The 16,422-nt window shown below is 50.2% G+C and overlaps 2 protein-coding genes across 3 annotated transcripts; one reads left to right on the top strand and one right to left on the bottom strand.

Annotated features, from left to right (window-relative positions):
- The first annotated feature begins 3,054 nt into the window (after window positions 1-3,054).
- TMEM97 (transmembrane protein 97) lies at window positions 3,055-10,045 on the top strand. The gene is made up of 3 exons (XM_084750743.1): window positions 3,055-3,288; window positions 7,811-7,955; window positions 9,005-10,045. Exons 1-3 carry the CDS (start codon window positions 3,163-3,165, stop codon window positions 9,262-9,264), a joined length of 531 nt encoding a protein of 176 aa, XP_084606869.1. The 5' UTR covers window positions 3,055-3,162; the 3' UTR covers window positions 9,265-10,045.
- Window positions 10,046-10,148: 103 nt separating this feature from the next.
- IFT20 (intraflagellar transport 20) lies at window positions 10,149-16,221 on the bottom strand. Of its 2 annotated transcripts, none has more exons than XM_084750745.1 (5): window positions 16,084-16,221; window positions 13,643-13,771; window positions 12,382-12,467; window positions 10,901-11,004; window positions 10,149-10,533 (listed from the first exon to the last, which is right to left on the bottom strand). In XM_084750745.1, the coding sequence occupies exons 2-5, from the start codon at window positions 13,767-13,769 to the stop codon at window positions 10,452-10,454; spliced, it is 399 nt and encodes a 132-aa protein (XP_084606871.1). In that variant the 5' UTR covers window positions 13,770-13,771; window positions 16,084-16,221; the 3' UTR covers window positions 10,149-10,451. The 2 variants fall into 2 exon arrangements, with proteins under 2 accessions (XP_084606871.1, XP_084606870.1); XM_084750744.1 differs by lacking the exon at window positions 16,084-16,221 and adding an exon at window positions 13,923-14,138.
- Window positions 16,222-16,422: the final 201 nt, after the last annotated feature.

Here is a 16,422-nt window from a genome sequence, read left to right as displayed (position 1 = left end):
CCGGAGGCTACAGCAGGATGCCACTCTTCCTTGTTACTTCCTGATCAGGACAAATACTTCTAAGTCTCTTTCCTCATGAGTTTTGGGTCCTCCAAATATTTCACATTTACTTAAATGGTTTAGAGATGGAAAGTTGTACACATAGGACTGAAGGGAAAGGAGACAGCTTTTCTTTCTCTCTTTTTTAGGATTTATTTATTATTATGTATACAGTGCTCTGCCTGCAGAGACACCCGCAGGCCAGAAGAGGGCATCAGATCACATTACAGATGGTTGTGAGCCACCATGTGGTTGCTGGGAATTGAACTCTGGACCTCTGGAAGAGCAGTTAGTGCTCTTAACTGCTGAGCCAACTCTCCAGCCCCTGACAGCTTTTTTTTTTTCAAACCTTACTTCAGACACTCTCCTCAGATAACCTGAAGTTCCTTTGGTACCTACCTTTGGGGTTTTTGGTTGGTTGGCTGGTTGGTTGGTTGGTTGGTTTTTAGAAAAATTACCTTGGCTGGGAGGTGGTGGTGCACACCTTTAGTCCCAGCACAGAAGGGAGAGGCAGGAAGACTTCCAAGAATTCGAGGCCAGCCTGGTTTACAGAGTCCCAAGACAGCTAGGGCTACACACAGAGACACACTGTCTTGGAAACTACAAAAAGAAAAGTTACTTTGGAGCATCTCTAAAAGGTTCTAGACACTTGAACTCATTCTCTGGCCCTGAGATCCTGGGCAAGCCAACCTGAGAGTGAAACTCTGCTCTCAAATGTCATCTGCTCAGACCCTGCCCCTGCAGCTGGTTCTCTCTCTGCTCTACCCAATGTCCTTCCCCCTCCCCCACAGCAGTTACCTCAGAAACCAAAGCACCTGGCTTTGTCTACGGCTTAGAATCCCCACAGCACAGCTGTTCCTTTTCCCACATTCCTTGAAGCCAAGTCACCTGCCTCCCCGCTCCCCAAGGCCACGTCTGAGGTTAAGGCACGAGTGTGCCCTCACCCACCCTCTTCTGTTGTTCCCTCAGGACACTGGGCGCCCTGTGCATGGACCAAATCTCCAAAGACCTTCCCTTGCAGCAACACGGCCAGGCCTTGAAGGCAGAACATCCTGACACCAGGACTGCACATCCCAAAACCCTGGCCCACTGATGTCCTCAGAAGGACCTAGTCTGCCACTTACCTCCCCACTTTCCCCCAGTCACCAGCGCCTGTGGCCTCATCTCCCTGCCTGCCTTGGGTCCCTCCCACATCCCATCACTTCCACAACACTCTTGTCCAACTCCTTCAGATCATTTATCTTCCTGACCACGCCCATCCCACGCATCCAACATCCTTTTCCTGAGCAGACCCCACCCTGGAGGAAACAGCCTAGGAGACTGGGGCTGCCAGGTCAAGGACCATCACCTCAGCACTGCTAGTCCCTCTGTCCTAGTACTGTGGTGGCCACTGCTGGGCACACCGACTACCCTCCATAACCTAATCTTCGCCCTCCCTTAGCTACATTCCCTCTCTTCCTTCTGTGGGCAGAAGCTTCAAACCCATTTAAGCATCCTGGTCTCCTTCATTGAAGTGTGCACACTGGAGCTAGCGTGGTGCCGCATGGCTCTAATCCCAGCACTTGGAAGGCAGAGGCAGGGTGGATCTCTGGGAAGTCCTGGCTAGCCTGGTCTACATACCCAGTTCCAAGGCAGACAGGGTTTACATAGTGAAAGGCTGTCTCAAAACTAAGTGATGGTGCACACCTTTAATCCCAGCACTCGGGAGGCAGAGGCAAGGGGATCACTGTGAGTTCGAGGCCAGCCTGGTCTACAAAGTGAGTCCAGGCCAGCCAAGGCTACACAGAGAAACCCTGTCTCGAAAAAACAAAACAAAAACAAAACCACTAAATACAAAAGAAAGAGAACATACTTGGGTCTATTTCTCCACCTCTTCCTGACCAGCTGTCTACACTCTGTGCCTCCATTTCTCTGCCCTGCTCACCCACCCGATTCACTGCTCTACAGCCATATGGCTTCTGACTCCTTGGTGCTGGTGCCACCCCCCAGTGTTACCTGCAGCTACCCCACTCCTCCCTGTGACCGTCAATCTTTTCCTCTTCTCCTCCCATGACCCCCTAAGGGTAGAGCCTCTCTAGGATTTCTAAATGCCCTTTGCTATTCAACAGTTTCAACCTTCTTCAAATGCTGTCTTACAAATCTAGACCAGGTTCATCTGACGGCTGGCTAGGCGTGTTCGCCCTGAAGCTTCAGCCTGCTTGAGGTCTCTTTGATTGGTTTCAGACAGGCTCTCTGTGTATCCCTGGCTGGCCTGGCAGGCTGGCCTAGACTTCACAGAGATCCGCCCAGGGGACCCTTTGTGCAGGGTGTTTCTTTTCTCCCCCGCGCCCCCCCCCCTCCTGTTTTTTAGAGACAGGGTTTCTCTGTGTAGCCTTAACTGTCCTGGACTCACTTTGTAGATCGGGCTGGCCTCGAACTCACAGAGATCTGCCAGCCTCTGCCTCCCGAGTGCTGGGGTTACAGGTTGTCGCCACCCTCGCCTGGCTCATGTGGGTGTTTCAAATGGTGCAGGAGCTATAACCCGAGACTTGTTGAGTGCTAGGCAAGCGCTCTACATGAAGCAACAACTAAGCCTTAACCCTACTCAGTGTCTGCAAGCACAAACTGAATCACTTTTCCTTGAACGCACTCTCTGTGTGCCCTCTTCTCAGTGAATGGCAGCCCCCATCTTGTCCCAAACCTATCAGGACCAAATTAAATCATTATTGTGGGCTGGACAGTGATCTTGGAGGCAGCACGAAAGCCAGGCTCTCAGTGCCCCGGCACCGCCACCGCGTGGGGCATTCCGTCTCCACGGGCTGCAGGTCCGTACGGAATAGAAACCAGAGAATAAAAGAAACAGGACACAGGGAACTCCGCCGCACGCGCACTCGCAGAAGTGGAAGGCTCAGAGGTCCGCCCCGTCGCGCGGGGCTCGCAGCAGCCAATGGGAAGCCTGGGTAGGCAGTGGGCGGGCCCCCGCGGGCCGCCGCCCACTCGCGCGCTGCTTCTGTTTCCCCTCGGCCAATAGGCACGGCCTCGTGCGCCGGGGGCGGGACATCACAGCGCGGGCGCGGGGCTTTTTCCCACGTCGCGGGCTCCTGGGCAGGCGTGTTAACCGCATCCCAACTGACCGCAGGAGACATGGGGGCCGTGGCCGCCAGGCGCTGCGTGGAGTGGCTGCTGGGCCTCTACTTCGTCTCGCATATCCCCATCACGCTGTTTATCGACCTGCAGCCCGTGCTGCCGCCCGAACTGTACCCGCAGCAGGTGAGGCTCAGGGGTCCCCGTGTGGCCTTCCCGGTTCCTGTCGGCTCGGTCCCCGACCTCGGCCCTAGCAGGGAGGGGGGGTGCGGGGGGGGGGAGGCTCAAGCCGTTGACGAACGCTTCGTTTGTTTTCAGAACGAAGATGAGGATAGGGCGCATGTCTGGGAGGTCCTGGGCGCGAGCCCCGCGTACTCGCCAAACTTTTGCAAACGCTTTGGTTGTGTTTGGCTCCCGCGGTTCCACCTCGGGCGGGTGGTGGCTGAGGGAGGTTGCCTGGGTGAGCCAGTGGCTGTCATCTGTTGGATTAGTTGAAGTTTTGTTTGTATGGACTCGAAAAATCCAATGTAATCCCAGAGAAAAAGCCCCGGGCAGAATGAACTTTCTAAAGGGTTAGCCCTTGGTTGGTGCTGCGTGGCACACGTACACTCCTTCTGGTCTGAGTCTAGTGTGAGGAAGCGCTGCCTTTTCAAATCCACTGTTTGAACCGGGGTGGAGATGAGCTACCATTCCCCTGCCTGCTGGAGAGCATTCTTTGACTCAAACTTGAGGGGCCACCCCCACTTTATCTGGACCATGGAATTTCTGCACGTTTCTCCAATCTGCCGGTTGGAACTGGAGTCAAGTTTGATTGACTTATCCACCTAAAGATTTGGTTTTACCTCTGAAATGCTCTTTAAATGTTTCTTTGCAGGGCAGTTCTTAATCTGAAATCAGTGAATTATCAGTGGTGTCTGCACTTGTGTCTTGTGTGCCTTGTGTCCTCTGAAAGGACATGACACTGGAAGAGTGTCACCCACCCAAAGAGGTTAGGAGTGACACCATCAGCAGTGTCACCGCTACTTAAGTCCCTTTGGTTTGTTTGTGGAACCACATAACTGGAAAGACCTTTGACCTTTTCCATGGGAAACCCCGCAGGCAGTATGTGGCAAGAGCCCTGGGGACTGGCTTCCTCCAGAACTGGCCACATACTGGGTATGTTTAGGGCTCTATAACTTCAACTGTTTTTTCTCTTAAAATAATAGTTCATTGAGTGCATTGTAAAAAGGGCAGCAGGCTGCGCAGTGACTAGTGTACCACCTGCAGCCACAGCTTTGAAGTAATAGGGTAGATTGTATATTCAAAGATAAATTGTAGGATTAAGGCTCTGGCTCCTTGGGTGTGTGTGTGTGTGTGTGTATCATGTTGGGTTGATTGTATCGCTGCTCTAATGCATTGTTACAAGTGCAGCGGCTTACTTTACCCCAAACTTACCCTTGGGCTGGTTGGAGGTTAGAAATGTAAAGTGTAAGGCCCTAGGGCCCTAAGGGAGACCGTCTCCTTGCCTCTCCTGTGTCCCACGGCTGGGCTGGCAGAGCTGCGGACCACACTCCAGACCACCAGCTTACCATGTAGGGTCTACCCACTGAGCTCCCCCTCTTGACCTTTCTTTGGTTGTGGCCCTTTCACGTCAGGCTCTGCCCGTCATTGACCCTGTCGCCACCTCATCTGTATTCACATCTCTCTCTGCCTTTTACAAGCTCATTTAGGGTCCATCTTGGAACCCAGGAAAATCTCACCTGTGAATAGCCTTACATCCATCTGCAGCCCTGTTGGACGCGGTACCTTTGAGAGCTGTTAGTCTGCTGCCACAGCTCACGCCTGTAATCCCAGCACTCAGGAGGCAGAGGCAGGCATATCTCTGTGAGTTCAAAGCCAGCCTGGTCTATAAAGCGAGTCCAGGACAGCCAAGGCTACATAGAGAAACCCTGTTTTCAAAAAAACTAAAAACACAACTAAAACTAATGAGGACATCAAAACTGCCCTATAGCTATAGCTGGCCTTAAGAAAGCTTTGGGGTCTGGTAGCAGTGAAGATAAAGCCCAGGACTTTGCATACTGAACTATCCTCAGCCCTTGTTTTCCATCTATTTATTTATTTATTTAAGTTTTTAGAGACAGGGTTTCTCAGTTTAGCCTTGGCTGTCCTGGACTCACTTTGTAGAACAGGCTGGCCTCGAACTCACAGCGATCCACTTGCCTCCCAAGTGCTGGGATTAAAGGTGTGTGTTACCATGCCCAGCTCTTTTTTTTTTTTTTTAAGGGGTCTCATGCAAGGTTTTGAAAGAACCTGAACTTAGAACTGGCTTGGTGGCACACACAAGGATCACCAAGTTCAAGGCCAGCCTAGACTATGTAGCAAGACCATCCCTAAATAGCAAAGCCCAAATTTATGCTCCCAAAAAAGAACAATGAAAAGCCAAAACTTAGTATCTAGAGTTTTCCCCTATAAATATGGAAGGATTGGGCTGAATTTTGCAAGCTAGACTTTGTGTTTGAATCAAATCACATGGGTTAAAAACCATTATGAAACAGTTAAAGACTTGAGTTTGGGTTTAAACAGAAAGGAAAGAAAACATTTTGTAGTATTTCTTGCAGCTGAGTGAACTGCTTCTGTTAAAATGAGAAAAGTGTGTGAGCCTATAGGTCTGAAAGTAGTCTGTCCTAAGCCTAAGTAAAGGTCTGCAGGATTCAGTAGATTAGTTCAGAAAGACAGTGTGCTCCAGGTCGGGGTGTGGCATAAATGGAGATTTTAAATGGAGTGCAGGGCTTACATTTGGTAGTGTTAAGCTGGAGCATCTTCAGGTCTGGACTAACCACACACAAGTAAGCCTTCATCTGCGTTAGCTGCTGTTGGGCCAGCCTCTGTGTTGGCGCGCCGCATCTGAACATGGGCCGCAGGTCATTGGCGCTAGTTTATCAGATGAAGTAGTAGTGTGGTGCCACTGAGCGTCTTGCCCAGAGCCGGTCCCCTGGCCTCAGCTCCCGCAGTTCTCCCATCCTGCTGGGGCCTCATGCTTGTCTTTCACCGACTCTGTCCAGGCTCTTCTGGCAGCAGGTGGGTAGGAGACTCTTAGGGCGCAAACTGAGTGGGTGTGGAGTCAGCTTGGCCAATCTAACCCTGCAACAGCCTTTTCAGTCATCGTTTACAGCCACATTCAGATGGGCAGTGTCTTTTCAACACTTTACTCTGAAGTAGATCTTCCCAGACTAGCGGTTCAAGGCCACCCTGGTCTACAAAGGGAACTGTGTGTGGTGGTACACATCTCTAACCCCCGCACCCAGGAGGTGGAGGGGCAGAAGTTCAAGGCCAGTCTCAGCTATAAGAGAACAACACTTAGTATAACTTGCTCAGTTTACAGATGGGGAAGTGGAGGCCCAAGAGGGGCTAACGTAGCCTTTACTATCCCTACCTACCTGCCCTGAAGTGTTCAGGAGGAAGTGGAGGGTTTTGCCAAGAATCCACTTTCACATCAAAAAGCTGTGCATGTTGACGCCTGTGACCCTAGCACAACAGAGCTTCTGGATGCTTGCTTACAGCTCTCATGGTAACGAGGCCTCCATTTCTTAGTAGCCAGCTTCTGTCTTTGCTGTTCCTTGGGCTGTTTTGTTTTTGTTTTTCACACAGGTCTCCTGTATCCCAGACCTGGCCTCTAACTAGGCTGGCCTTGAACTCCCAATCCTTCTGATTCCACCTTCCAGGTGCTGGGTCACCATGTGCCAGCGCACCGAGCAGCTTTTATGTTTTGATTAAAAGTTCACACAGACAGCCAGGTGGTGGCGGCACACGCCTTTAATCCCAGCAAAGGCCATCCTGGTTTACAGAGGGAGTTCAGGACAGCCAGGGCTACGCTGAGAAGCCCTGTCTCAAAACAACAACAACCCCACAAAAAGTATCTAGGTTTCCACTGTAAGATGCACAGCCTGGAGTTGCCTTCATTCATCCTGTCCTGGCACTTACTTGGCTTTGAAGGTGTATTTGAAGGCCACCTCCAGGTTATTTTTTGTCATGTTCATTTGTTTTGTTTTTGAGACAAGACCTTATGTAGCCCAGGTTAGCTTTAGACCAAGTATGTAGCTGAAAATGGCCTGGCTTCAGGCTGCTAAGTTTGGCCGGCGGCCTTGGGTAGAAACAGCCAGCTTCTGGCTCCTGGCGAGCACACAGTGGGCAGCTGCAGACTCTTGCCTCAGCCTGCCGTGTCTGCATGCATCTGCAGCCTTTGACTTTCTAGACTGATGACAAGGGTGAGGCTGAAGCTAGAGGCAGCCAGCCTGACTCGTGCCGAGATGCCGTGTGCTTGTTCTTCCACAGACACCCAGCTGGTCCTTTAGAAGAAAACAAACTTACTTGAGCCAGGCATGATGGCTGTAATCCCAGCACTCGGGAGGCAGAGGCAGGCGGATCTCTGTGAGTTCGAGGCCAGCCTGGTCTACAAAGGGAGTCCAGGACAGCCAAGGCTACACAGAGAAACCCTTCTTGAAAAACCAAAAAGAAAATAATAATTTTATGGTTGGAGATCACGTCAACATGAGGAACCATATTAAAGGGTTGCAGCATTAGGAAGGTTGAGAACCACTGTACTAGGTATGTCACTGCTGCCACCACAGCTACACAGCAAAGGACTCTTGGCTGGGGATCTTGGCGCCCCAGAGCCACTGAGCCTGTCAGGCCGCAGGTTGGTACTCACTGTGATCCTGTCTTTTTCCAGTTCAGCAACCTGTTGCAGTGGTACTCCAGGGAGTTCAAAGACCCTCTGATGCAGGACCCCCCAGTGTGGTTCAAGTCCTTCCTGCTGTGTGAGCTTGTGTTTCAGCTGCCTTTCTTTCCCGTTGCCGCATATGCCTTCTTCAAAGGTTAGTACAGTGTGGGAACCAGCGCTTTGCCCAGAACACTCTTGGAGTGCACCCCTGTGGTTTGAAGGATCTGCTGTCTATTAACATAGGTGTCAGTAAGCTGGGCTGCCTCAGTTATCCAGAAGTCCCTAATGCTATAAAACCTAAGGCCAAGGGTAAGCGCGTCCCTTTTTATTACCCACTACACACTAGACAGTTTATCTGTGGCCTTAGTGTCAGCTTCGGATAGTATGTTGTCTTATAAGCAGGAAGCATCAAGCTAAATCCCCGAAGAGCTTAACTTCTCAATTAAAAGTTATTCCCGGGGCTGGAGAGGTGGCTCAGCAGCGGGAACACTGGCTGTTCTTCTATCTTTGGTTGTGAGCCTAGCCTTAACGGTTGAGCTGTCTTCCCAGCCCTACTTAGCTGCTCTTCTAAAGGACCTGGGTTTGGCGTCCAGCACCCACGTGGCAGCTTATAACCTCCCTATAACTCCAGTTCCAGGAGACCCAATATTCTCTTCTGGCCTCAGGAAACACTGCACACAAAATACATGTAGGCAAAACACTCAAATAAGAAAAAAAATTGTTTTTAAAGTTTTAAAGATTTTTTTAAAAAAAATGTGTGCTTCCATGACATCATACAATTAGTCACTTTGTGAAGTAGCCATACCTTTCATTGGAAACTAAGCTCATAAAGTGGAAAATCTTATTTCCTGCTGTGTTCTGCAGCACTGGCTCCAACTGCGCCCTCTTGCCTGTGTGAATCACTCTATGGGTGCTGGACAGGGTCCCTTCCCCTGAGCTTAGATCAGACTGGCTGTTTGCTGCCTGCCGAACTAGATGCCAACCCTCGCCCTCAGTGAGCTGGGGTGGGTGCTAGCTGTCTTGTAAACTTGTCTGTTGAACAGTGCAACACCTCCAGTTTTCCATGGGTGGAGTCTGAGTTTCTACCAAGAGAAGGCAAAGCCATTGACCTGAGAGGAGCAGACAAGAGGTAGAGCATGTTCCAGACCCCTTGCAGGTGCCAGAGCCAACTTTAACGCTTTGCCTTCTCCTCTCGTGCTTCAGGGAGCTGCCGGTGGATCCGGGTCCCTGCCATCATGTACGCGGTTCACACCATGACCACCTTAGTCCCAATCCTCTACACATTTCTATTCGAGGATTTCTCCAAGGCTGTTGCTTTCAAAGGACTAAGACCTGAGAATTTCCGTGAACGGCTGACCCTCGTAGCTGTCTACGTCCCTTACTTGATAATCCCCCTCATCCTGCTGCTGTTCATGCTGCGGAACCCTTACTACAAGTATGAAGAGAAAAGAAAGAAAAAATAAGGGACAGCCACTAGCCTGGCGGGGGAGATCCCACAGCACAGTTGCCTTTTGGACAACACAAGAAAACTGCTCTGAACCCATTTCAGCAGCATTTGAAACACACCAACAACAGTGCACAGGAACAGGATAGTGGCAAGAGCCGCGCCATGCCTCGCCTCACCCTCCAAGGGCTGAACAGGCCAGCAGCACAGACGTGACCAGGTTACAGCAAAATGGTGCCACAGCACTGCTAAAAACAGGCAGACGAGAAGCCGGTTAGTTCATGAGCCAGAATTCAATCATCCACCTGACTAAAAACTCAACTCTATAGCTGACCACTAGTCAACAAATAGCAGTGGGGTGTTTCAGGCCACTTTAAAGTCACAAATTTTGCCTCTTTAACTTTTTTTTAACATGGTTTCCTGCCCATACCTCTACCTCTGGGAGAAAAGTATATTGTAGCCTCACGTGAGTCTACGCCAGAAATGGGTTACAGTGGAAGAAAGGTATTTCCATTTCCACCTTGAACAGATGGCCTGGTCTTTCATTTATTCTGCTGGTACTGGTCCTGTGTGCTGCTCTTCCACACTTCCCAACTCTGGCACCACACCACTGGGCGTCCTAGTAGATAGCTGTCCTTTCTCTCCGCTTGGTCCTTCCCATGCTGTCCAGAGTTAACAGTGTGACTGTCCTAGTGTCTGCTATTCCACGAGCTCTCTTGCTGGGCAGCGCTGTTTTTTGCTTACAAGCCATGTTGCTGTGTCTTTCTTGTGTGTCTGGTCCAAATAAAGGTAGCTGCTGATCACTGCCTGGTTTATTGTATGGATGTGGGGAAGGGCGGGTATAGAACACTCTGTTCTCAGAGGAGCCAGAATTGCACACTACCCCAGAGAAGAAAGACCGAGCCATTTGCAAATGGTATTTATTGCTTTTCCTTGAGAGCTTTGTAAATTTACAAAAAAAAAAAAAAAAAAAGGATCAAGTTTACAGACTGCTTAGTTTGTGCTGAGAGTTCAAGAGGTGAGGTCCTGTGCCGCCTTGCTACTAGTGGTGGCTGTGCATTGTTTGCCAGCTGCCCCAGGTGGCAGTACTGCCTCCTTTAACACATTGCCATGACACGTACATTAGTCAAGTCACTGGAATGGTACAGAGGTTTTTGTTTTTGCTTTTTTTGTTGCCTTTCTGCTATAAAGAATGAAAATTTCAGTTCATTTCTGAAAAATAAATTGGTCAATAAATTCATTTTGTTCTGCTTCTACTTTACACAAAGCTTCATATTCAACCCGATACCTGAAAAACAAAATTGTTAGAAGCCCTGAAAATGAAATAAAAACAGACAATTGTTTGAGAGTATAGAGCCTGTAAACAGTTGCAAGAACTGAGTTGAGAATGAAGTCGGGGAAGAGTGAAATAAGCAAAGCAGTATCAGGGCGACCCAGGAGAAACCTCTCCCTGGGAAACACAGGCGGCGGCCTCACCCTCCTTACAAAACCAGTGCTCACACTACAGGAGAGCATCTGGAATAACCAAGTCCCCACTTTCTTCCTATCAAAAACTGTTCAAATTGAGTGAGATGCTCTACCTGGGCAATGAGGAAAGACGGCCATGGGGCAGGAGACGGGTGCAGGGGGCGCAGTGGGCGCGGGCTCGGCCTTACCTCTCCAGCTGCATCTTCTTCTCGGCTATTAGTGCCTGCAGCTGCTGCTGCTGGGCCTCTCGCTGCTTCGCTATGGACTTGAGCAAGTTCCGAGCACCGATGGCCTAAGAGACATGGCCAAGCACAGTGCCGTGTAAGCTCACCCAAGCCCTCCAAAAGGCAAAGGCCACTTGGTCAGGACTGTTGCTCTACTGATCCCAAAGTACCCGCTGGGAACAGGCAAGAGCAGTCTGGCCCGCGGGTGTACGCAGCGGCCTATTGGGAGACATCGATTACCAAGTCATCTGTGCCAGGCAATCTTTGAGGTGTCCATTTTTTTAAAGGAGGGTAAAACCACCCACCAGTGCTACCATGAAGATCAAAAGGAATAATGACAAGCGCGTGCGGCTTTGCCTGGAGAGGTGACGCAGTGCTTAGGAGCGCTTGTTGCTCTTGGACAGGAGCCAGGTTCGGTTCTGCAGACACCCACAGTCAGCTCACAACTCCCTGTGACTTCGGTTCCAGGGGATCCGATACCTTCTTCTGAGCACCAAGGGCACAGGCACCAAGCACACACAGTGCACATACATACATGCATGTGAAATAGTCATACACATAGATCAATCTAAAAAATTGGGGACTGGGGAGAGAGCTCAGTCCTTAAAAGCATTAGCAGCATTTCCAGGGGACCTGGGTTCAGTTCCCAACTCCTACATGGCAGCTCACAATCAAACATTTCTAATTCTGAGGATCTGCCACCTGGCCTCTGATACACATGTGTATGTGCACAGGCATACGTGCAGACAAAAATTCATTCACGGGCTGGAGAGGTGGCTCAGAGGTTAAGAGCACTGGCTGCTCTTCCAGAGGTCCTGAGTTCAATTCCCAGCAACTACATGGTGGCTCACAACCATCTGTAATGGGATCTGGTGCCCTCTTCTGGCCTGCAGGTGTACATGCAGGCAGAACACCGTATACATAATAAATAAGTCTTAAAAAATTCATTCACAGCCGGGCGGTGGTGGCGCACGCCTTTAATCCCAGCACCTGGGAGGCAGAGGCAGGTGGATCGTTGTGAGTTCAAGGCCAGCCTGGTCTACAAAGCAAGTCCAGGGCAGCCAAGGCTGCACAGAGAAACCCTGTCACAAAAAAACAAAAAAAAAAAATTTTTTTTTTCATTCACTTGAAACAGACATTTTAAAAACCACTGGTGGGCTGGAGATGACTCAGAGGTTAAGAGCACTGGCTATTCTTCCAAAGGTCCTGAGTTCAATTCCCAGCAACCACATAGTGGCTCAACCATCTAACACGAGATCTGGTGCCCTCTTCTGACCTGCAGGCACAGTAGCAGGCAGAATATTGTATAAATAATAAATAAATCTAAAAAGCAAAAACCCCGAAACTACTGGCATCTAAGCTCACCATGTTAACTTGGCCAGCACGTGTTACTGAACCCCTACGTAGAGGTGGGGGCTGCTGGCCAGGACAGCTGCTGATCTTACCTTCATCTTCTCGTTCTCTGCTTCCTTGGCAAGCTGATCAACAAGCTCAATTAGACCACCAACTATTTTCTGAAACTGGCCAATTTCTTTGAGGAAAAGAAGAAAACATTCTCATTAGCTTCCCTTTGAAGTAGGGAGGGCAGAGCTAACTGCCCCTTTTCACTTGTGTTACACCAGGTGCCTACTAACCTAAGCATCCCGCAATTTGGTCTACCCTAAAGAAGAGGGACCAAGCTGGGTGTGAAGGCGCACGCCTTTAATCCTGGCAGAGGCAGGTGGATCGCTGTGAGTTTGAGGCCAACCTGGTCTACAAAGTGAGTCCAGTACAGGCAAGATAACATAGAGAAACCCTGTCTCGAAACAAACCCACACACTAAAAAAAAAAAAAAAAGGGACCAGGTACCAGAGCTAGGCTTTGCACATAGGCTCCATGGTGGACCCAACCCTACCTCTTCCAGAAAGGACTCTCAGAACACAAGTGCAGCCTCTGGACTGGCCAGACTTCGCACTGGGTTTCAATAAAAGGCGGTGTGAGAACCCTGCCTGTGACCATGTCATTTAGGCACTCCATTTCCCTTTCACTTTTCCCAGTGCTTTTGAACTTTATGTTTATGTATATCCAGTGCCCTATTGTATTTTATGAAAATAAGTCCAGAGAAGTGGGCCACAGCAGGCAGCAACCCCCAAACTGGGAACAGACGACAAGCAACATGTCACAAGACCATGGCCCAGAAATCTCTTGCTTCAGCTGAGTGTGTAACACAGGCCCAGAACCCCAGCATTAGGAGGCTGACTTAGGAGAATCAAGAGTTTGGGGTCAATATACAACACACATAGTGAGACCTTGCCACCGGCACTGGGCTGGCACAGCAGCTAGAAAAGGAAGCTTCCTGGAGACAGGCAGGCCAAAGGTCACCACTGTGCTGAGCTCTCCCGGAGACCTCAGTTACCGCCTCTAACTCCAGACAACACAGATGCTGCCACCATGACTATTCTACCAAGAACTCAAACCTGAATAGATAACTCCATTTCCTACCTTGTATTTAAAGGTTGTTAAAAGAAAAATCACAGCCCATTTAAAAACACCCACCCCTCTCCCAGTCCAATGTGGGACTCCACGGCAGTGTGAGAGGGTAAGCAGAGACGGTTCGGTGCCCGTGGGAATCCAGAGAGCAGGCTCCATCCAGGGAGCAAGCAGTTTCATCCTGGCAGACCCCGGAGGGATGGGCAGAAAGACCCTGGGTCTCCAATCCATACTCACTGTCGACAAAGTCCTTGCACTCCTCCTTGAGCTCCACGGTCTGCTGGGTGACCTCTGGGTCCAACACCCGCAGCTTGTTCAGCTCATCAAAGTGCAGCCCCGCTTCGCCTAAGATGTCCTTGGCCATAGCTGCAAAGAAACCAGCCCCCAAACTGAGTAACTGCATCCCGGACACCAAAGGTAATCCAGGCTCCACCCCAACCGACTCCAGTCCCCAGCCACCAAATACTGAGCCCTCGTCACGGTCCCCGTCCCCTCTGCCTCCACCTCCCAGCCTCACCTGTTTCCCTTCCCTAGGGAAGTCCTGCTTTGCAGGGGTGACAGTGGCAGTCAGGAGGTATGTCATAGGAGCAAGGGTCAGGAAAGAATAAAGTCCAGTTGCTTGTCACAGGCATCGTTCATTCCACAGACATTTCTTGAGTGCCTACTACAAGCCACCACTGCTAGATGCTGGGGTGTAAAGACGAATGCAACAGGGTGCCTGCCCTAGGAGCGACAGAGTTTAGCTGGAGGAAAACAGACATGTAAACCTGAAAAACTATATTGCATTAAGTGATTTGTGCAAAAATATCACTAAGCAACAAGGAGGGAAAAAAAAAGCAACAAACTTGGGTGCATCTGGTCTAAGCAGTAAGCCATAAACATAGTTATAAATCCCCATTTACGTACCCCAAAAGGCTTTATAAATGCATGCACTGAAATGACACACACACACAAAAGAAAAAAGAAAAAAAATCTGGGTGAATTTAAGAATTTGAGTTAAAAGCTGCCTATGGTCATGCACGACTCTAACCCTAGCACTTTTTGTATCAGAAGAGGACTGACACACATTTAGGACCAACCTAGGCTACATAATGAGTTCCAGGCTACCCTGTGCTACACAAGACTCTGTCTCAAAAAAAAAATTGTCTTCCTGTATTGTTCTGTTTGGACCAACAGTTTGAGTACTTAACAGCTACCAGGGACTAAGTGAACCAGGTGCTACAGAACAGTTCATGCAAACACCAATTTGAACGTCTACCACCTTAGGAGTCTGCATGCATCTATTTAAAAAAAAAAAAAAAGCTGGGCTCAATGCTGCACACCTGTAATCCCAGCACTCCGGGAGGCAGAGGCAGGTGGATCGCTGTGAGTTGGAGGCCAGTGAGTCTAGGACAGCCAAGGCTACACAGAGAAACCCTGTCTCAAAAAAAAAAAAAAACAAAAAAAACCCAAAACTGTTGAATCTCTGTCTCAAGGAAGTGAACACAGTGTCTCCAGACAGCAAGCGTATAAACACAAACTGCTGAGACAGTGAGGACAGGGCTCAGGGCTCTGTGATGCTGCTGCAGGAGAGCATAACGCCACGGGCAGAGAGAAGTCAACCACAACAACAACAACAAACAATCTGAGACCTAAACATGTTCAAAAAAAAAATCTAAGAAAAAGGAGGAGGGACATTCTGGGCAGGGAGGAACATACAGGAAGATCCCAAGGCTAGAAGAATCTGACACCAAGGTGGTTGTGATCAAAACAGCTAAAGAGGGCAATGAGGCCGGACTGGCGAGAGCTGGACAGCTAAATGCTGCGAGAGCCCCAGTAACGAACTTGGATTTTTATCATGGAAACAGCTGACAGTGGGTTCCAGCAGTGATTGCCTATCAAATTGGGAAAGATCACTGCCTTGACCAACTTGGGGGGGGGGGGTTGGATAGGGAACAGCGGCACAGAGGCGCACGCACCCATCAAGTCCCTCACTGTGAGCCTAGCATCTCTAAGCAGGTTGCCTGCTCGCAAGTGGCACTCTGTCAATGTTTGCGGAATGAATGAATGTGGAAACAGTAGGCTGTAACAGGAGGAAAGAACTTGAAGCCGACCACGAGTTCAGAGCTGAGATGTTTCTGGGTCGACAGAATTTAAGTAATGGACTGCTTAACGCAGCGCTTTGGGGACGAGTGAAGAAGAAAAGAGCCAGGCACGCTTGCCATGAATCCGGACCGCACAGAGAGCACAGCTGGAAAGGACAGTTTAATGAGGTGGCTAAGAGAGGGTTACAGGGAAATGCTTCACAGTGGACCACCAGATCCCCATCCCGCCCCCAGCTCCCAAGACAGATGTGTCCCAGGGACTTGGGGTGGAGTTTCCTACGCATCAGGGCAGTGACGGGCTCTACCCTCCCTGGCTCTCCCAGAACCGCAGGCACCACGAACAGCTGCAGTTGACTGGGCAAAGGACATGGCTGTCTTTTTTTACTACGTTATCCTCTTGCGATGTCCGAGCCTCGGTTTCCCGGTGAGATCGGAGGGAGCCACGCTCTCGGGCTGAGCTGAGTATAAACTCGCTCCCTAAACATTCCGAAGTGGGGAAACCGCCGCTTTCGACCTGGGCCCGCCAATTCTGGCCACGTCCGCCACCTCTTGTCCCAAACTCACCACATCCCCCTATCTTAAATCACAACCTACCTGCTGACCCGTCTCGGTGGCGCGCTGCAGCCCAGATAGCTGTCAGCGGAAGCCTCTCTCCAATAACTACAACCGGCCGCTGCCACGGATACAACACCTATAAGCCGCACGTCACCCTCTGACACCAGAAGCACTAGCAGCTACCCTCCCCCGGTGCTTGCTGGGAATTAGAGGCAACGGGAGAGGAGAGGTAACTGCCTACTAGGCCCAGAAGCCTTTGCGCCGGGGGTGGGGGTGGGCGGCGGACGGGATGACGACGGAAGTAGATTTGCTCTCACACTCGGAAGTCGAAGAGTTTTCGACCCCACGATCGGCTCACGCGCTGTGCATGCCGGGTCT

The sequence above is a fragment of the Acomys minous genome, assembly GCF_964271855.1.
Source record: "Acomys minous genome assembly, chromosome: 12".
Classification (NCBI taxonomy): domain Eukaryota; kingdom Metazoa; phylum Chordata; class Mammalia; order Rodentia; family Muridae; genus Acomys; species Acomys minous.
The sequence above is the reverse complement of the archived record's forward strand: the minus strand, read 5'-3'. Positions and strand labels throughout refer to the sequence as shown.

What these genes read in the sequence shown, in the direction of transcription:
- TMEM97 (XM_084750743.1), top strand. Translation starts at nt 3,163, where the DNA reads ATGGGGGCCGTGGCCGCCAGGCGCTGCGTGGAGTGGCTGCTGGGCCTC. An exon ending in CCGAACTGTACCCGCAGCAG is followed by an intron (nt 3,289 to 7,810) that starts GTGAGGCTCAGG and finishes GTCTTTTTCCAG; the next exon opens with TTCAGCAACCTGTTGCAGTG. An exon ending in CGCATATGCCTTCTTCAAAG is followed by an intron (nt 7,956 to 9,004) that starts GTTAGTACAGTG and finishes CTCGTGCTTCAG; the next exon opens with GGAGCTGCCGGTGGATCCGG.
- IFT20 (XM_084750745.1), bottom strand. Translation starts at nt 13,769, where the DNA reads ATGGCCAAGGACATCTTAGGCGAAGCGGGGCTGCACTTTGATGAGCTG. An exon ending in CAGAGAACGAGAAGATGAAG is followed by an intron (nt 11,005 to 12,381) that starts GTAAGATCAGCA and finishes CATGTCTCTTAG; the next exon opens with GCCATCGGTGCTCGGAACTT. An exon ending in AAGAAGATGCAGCTGGAGAG is followed by an intron (nt 10,534 to 10,900) that starts GTAAGGCCGAGC and finishes TTTGTTTTTCAG; the next exon opens with GTATCGGGTTGAATATGAAG.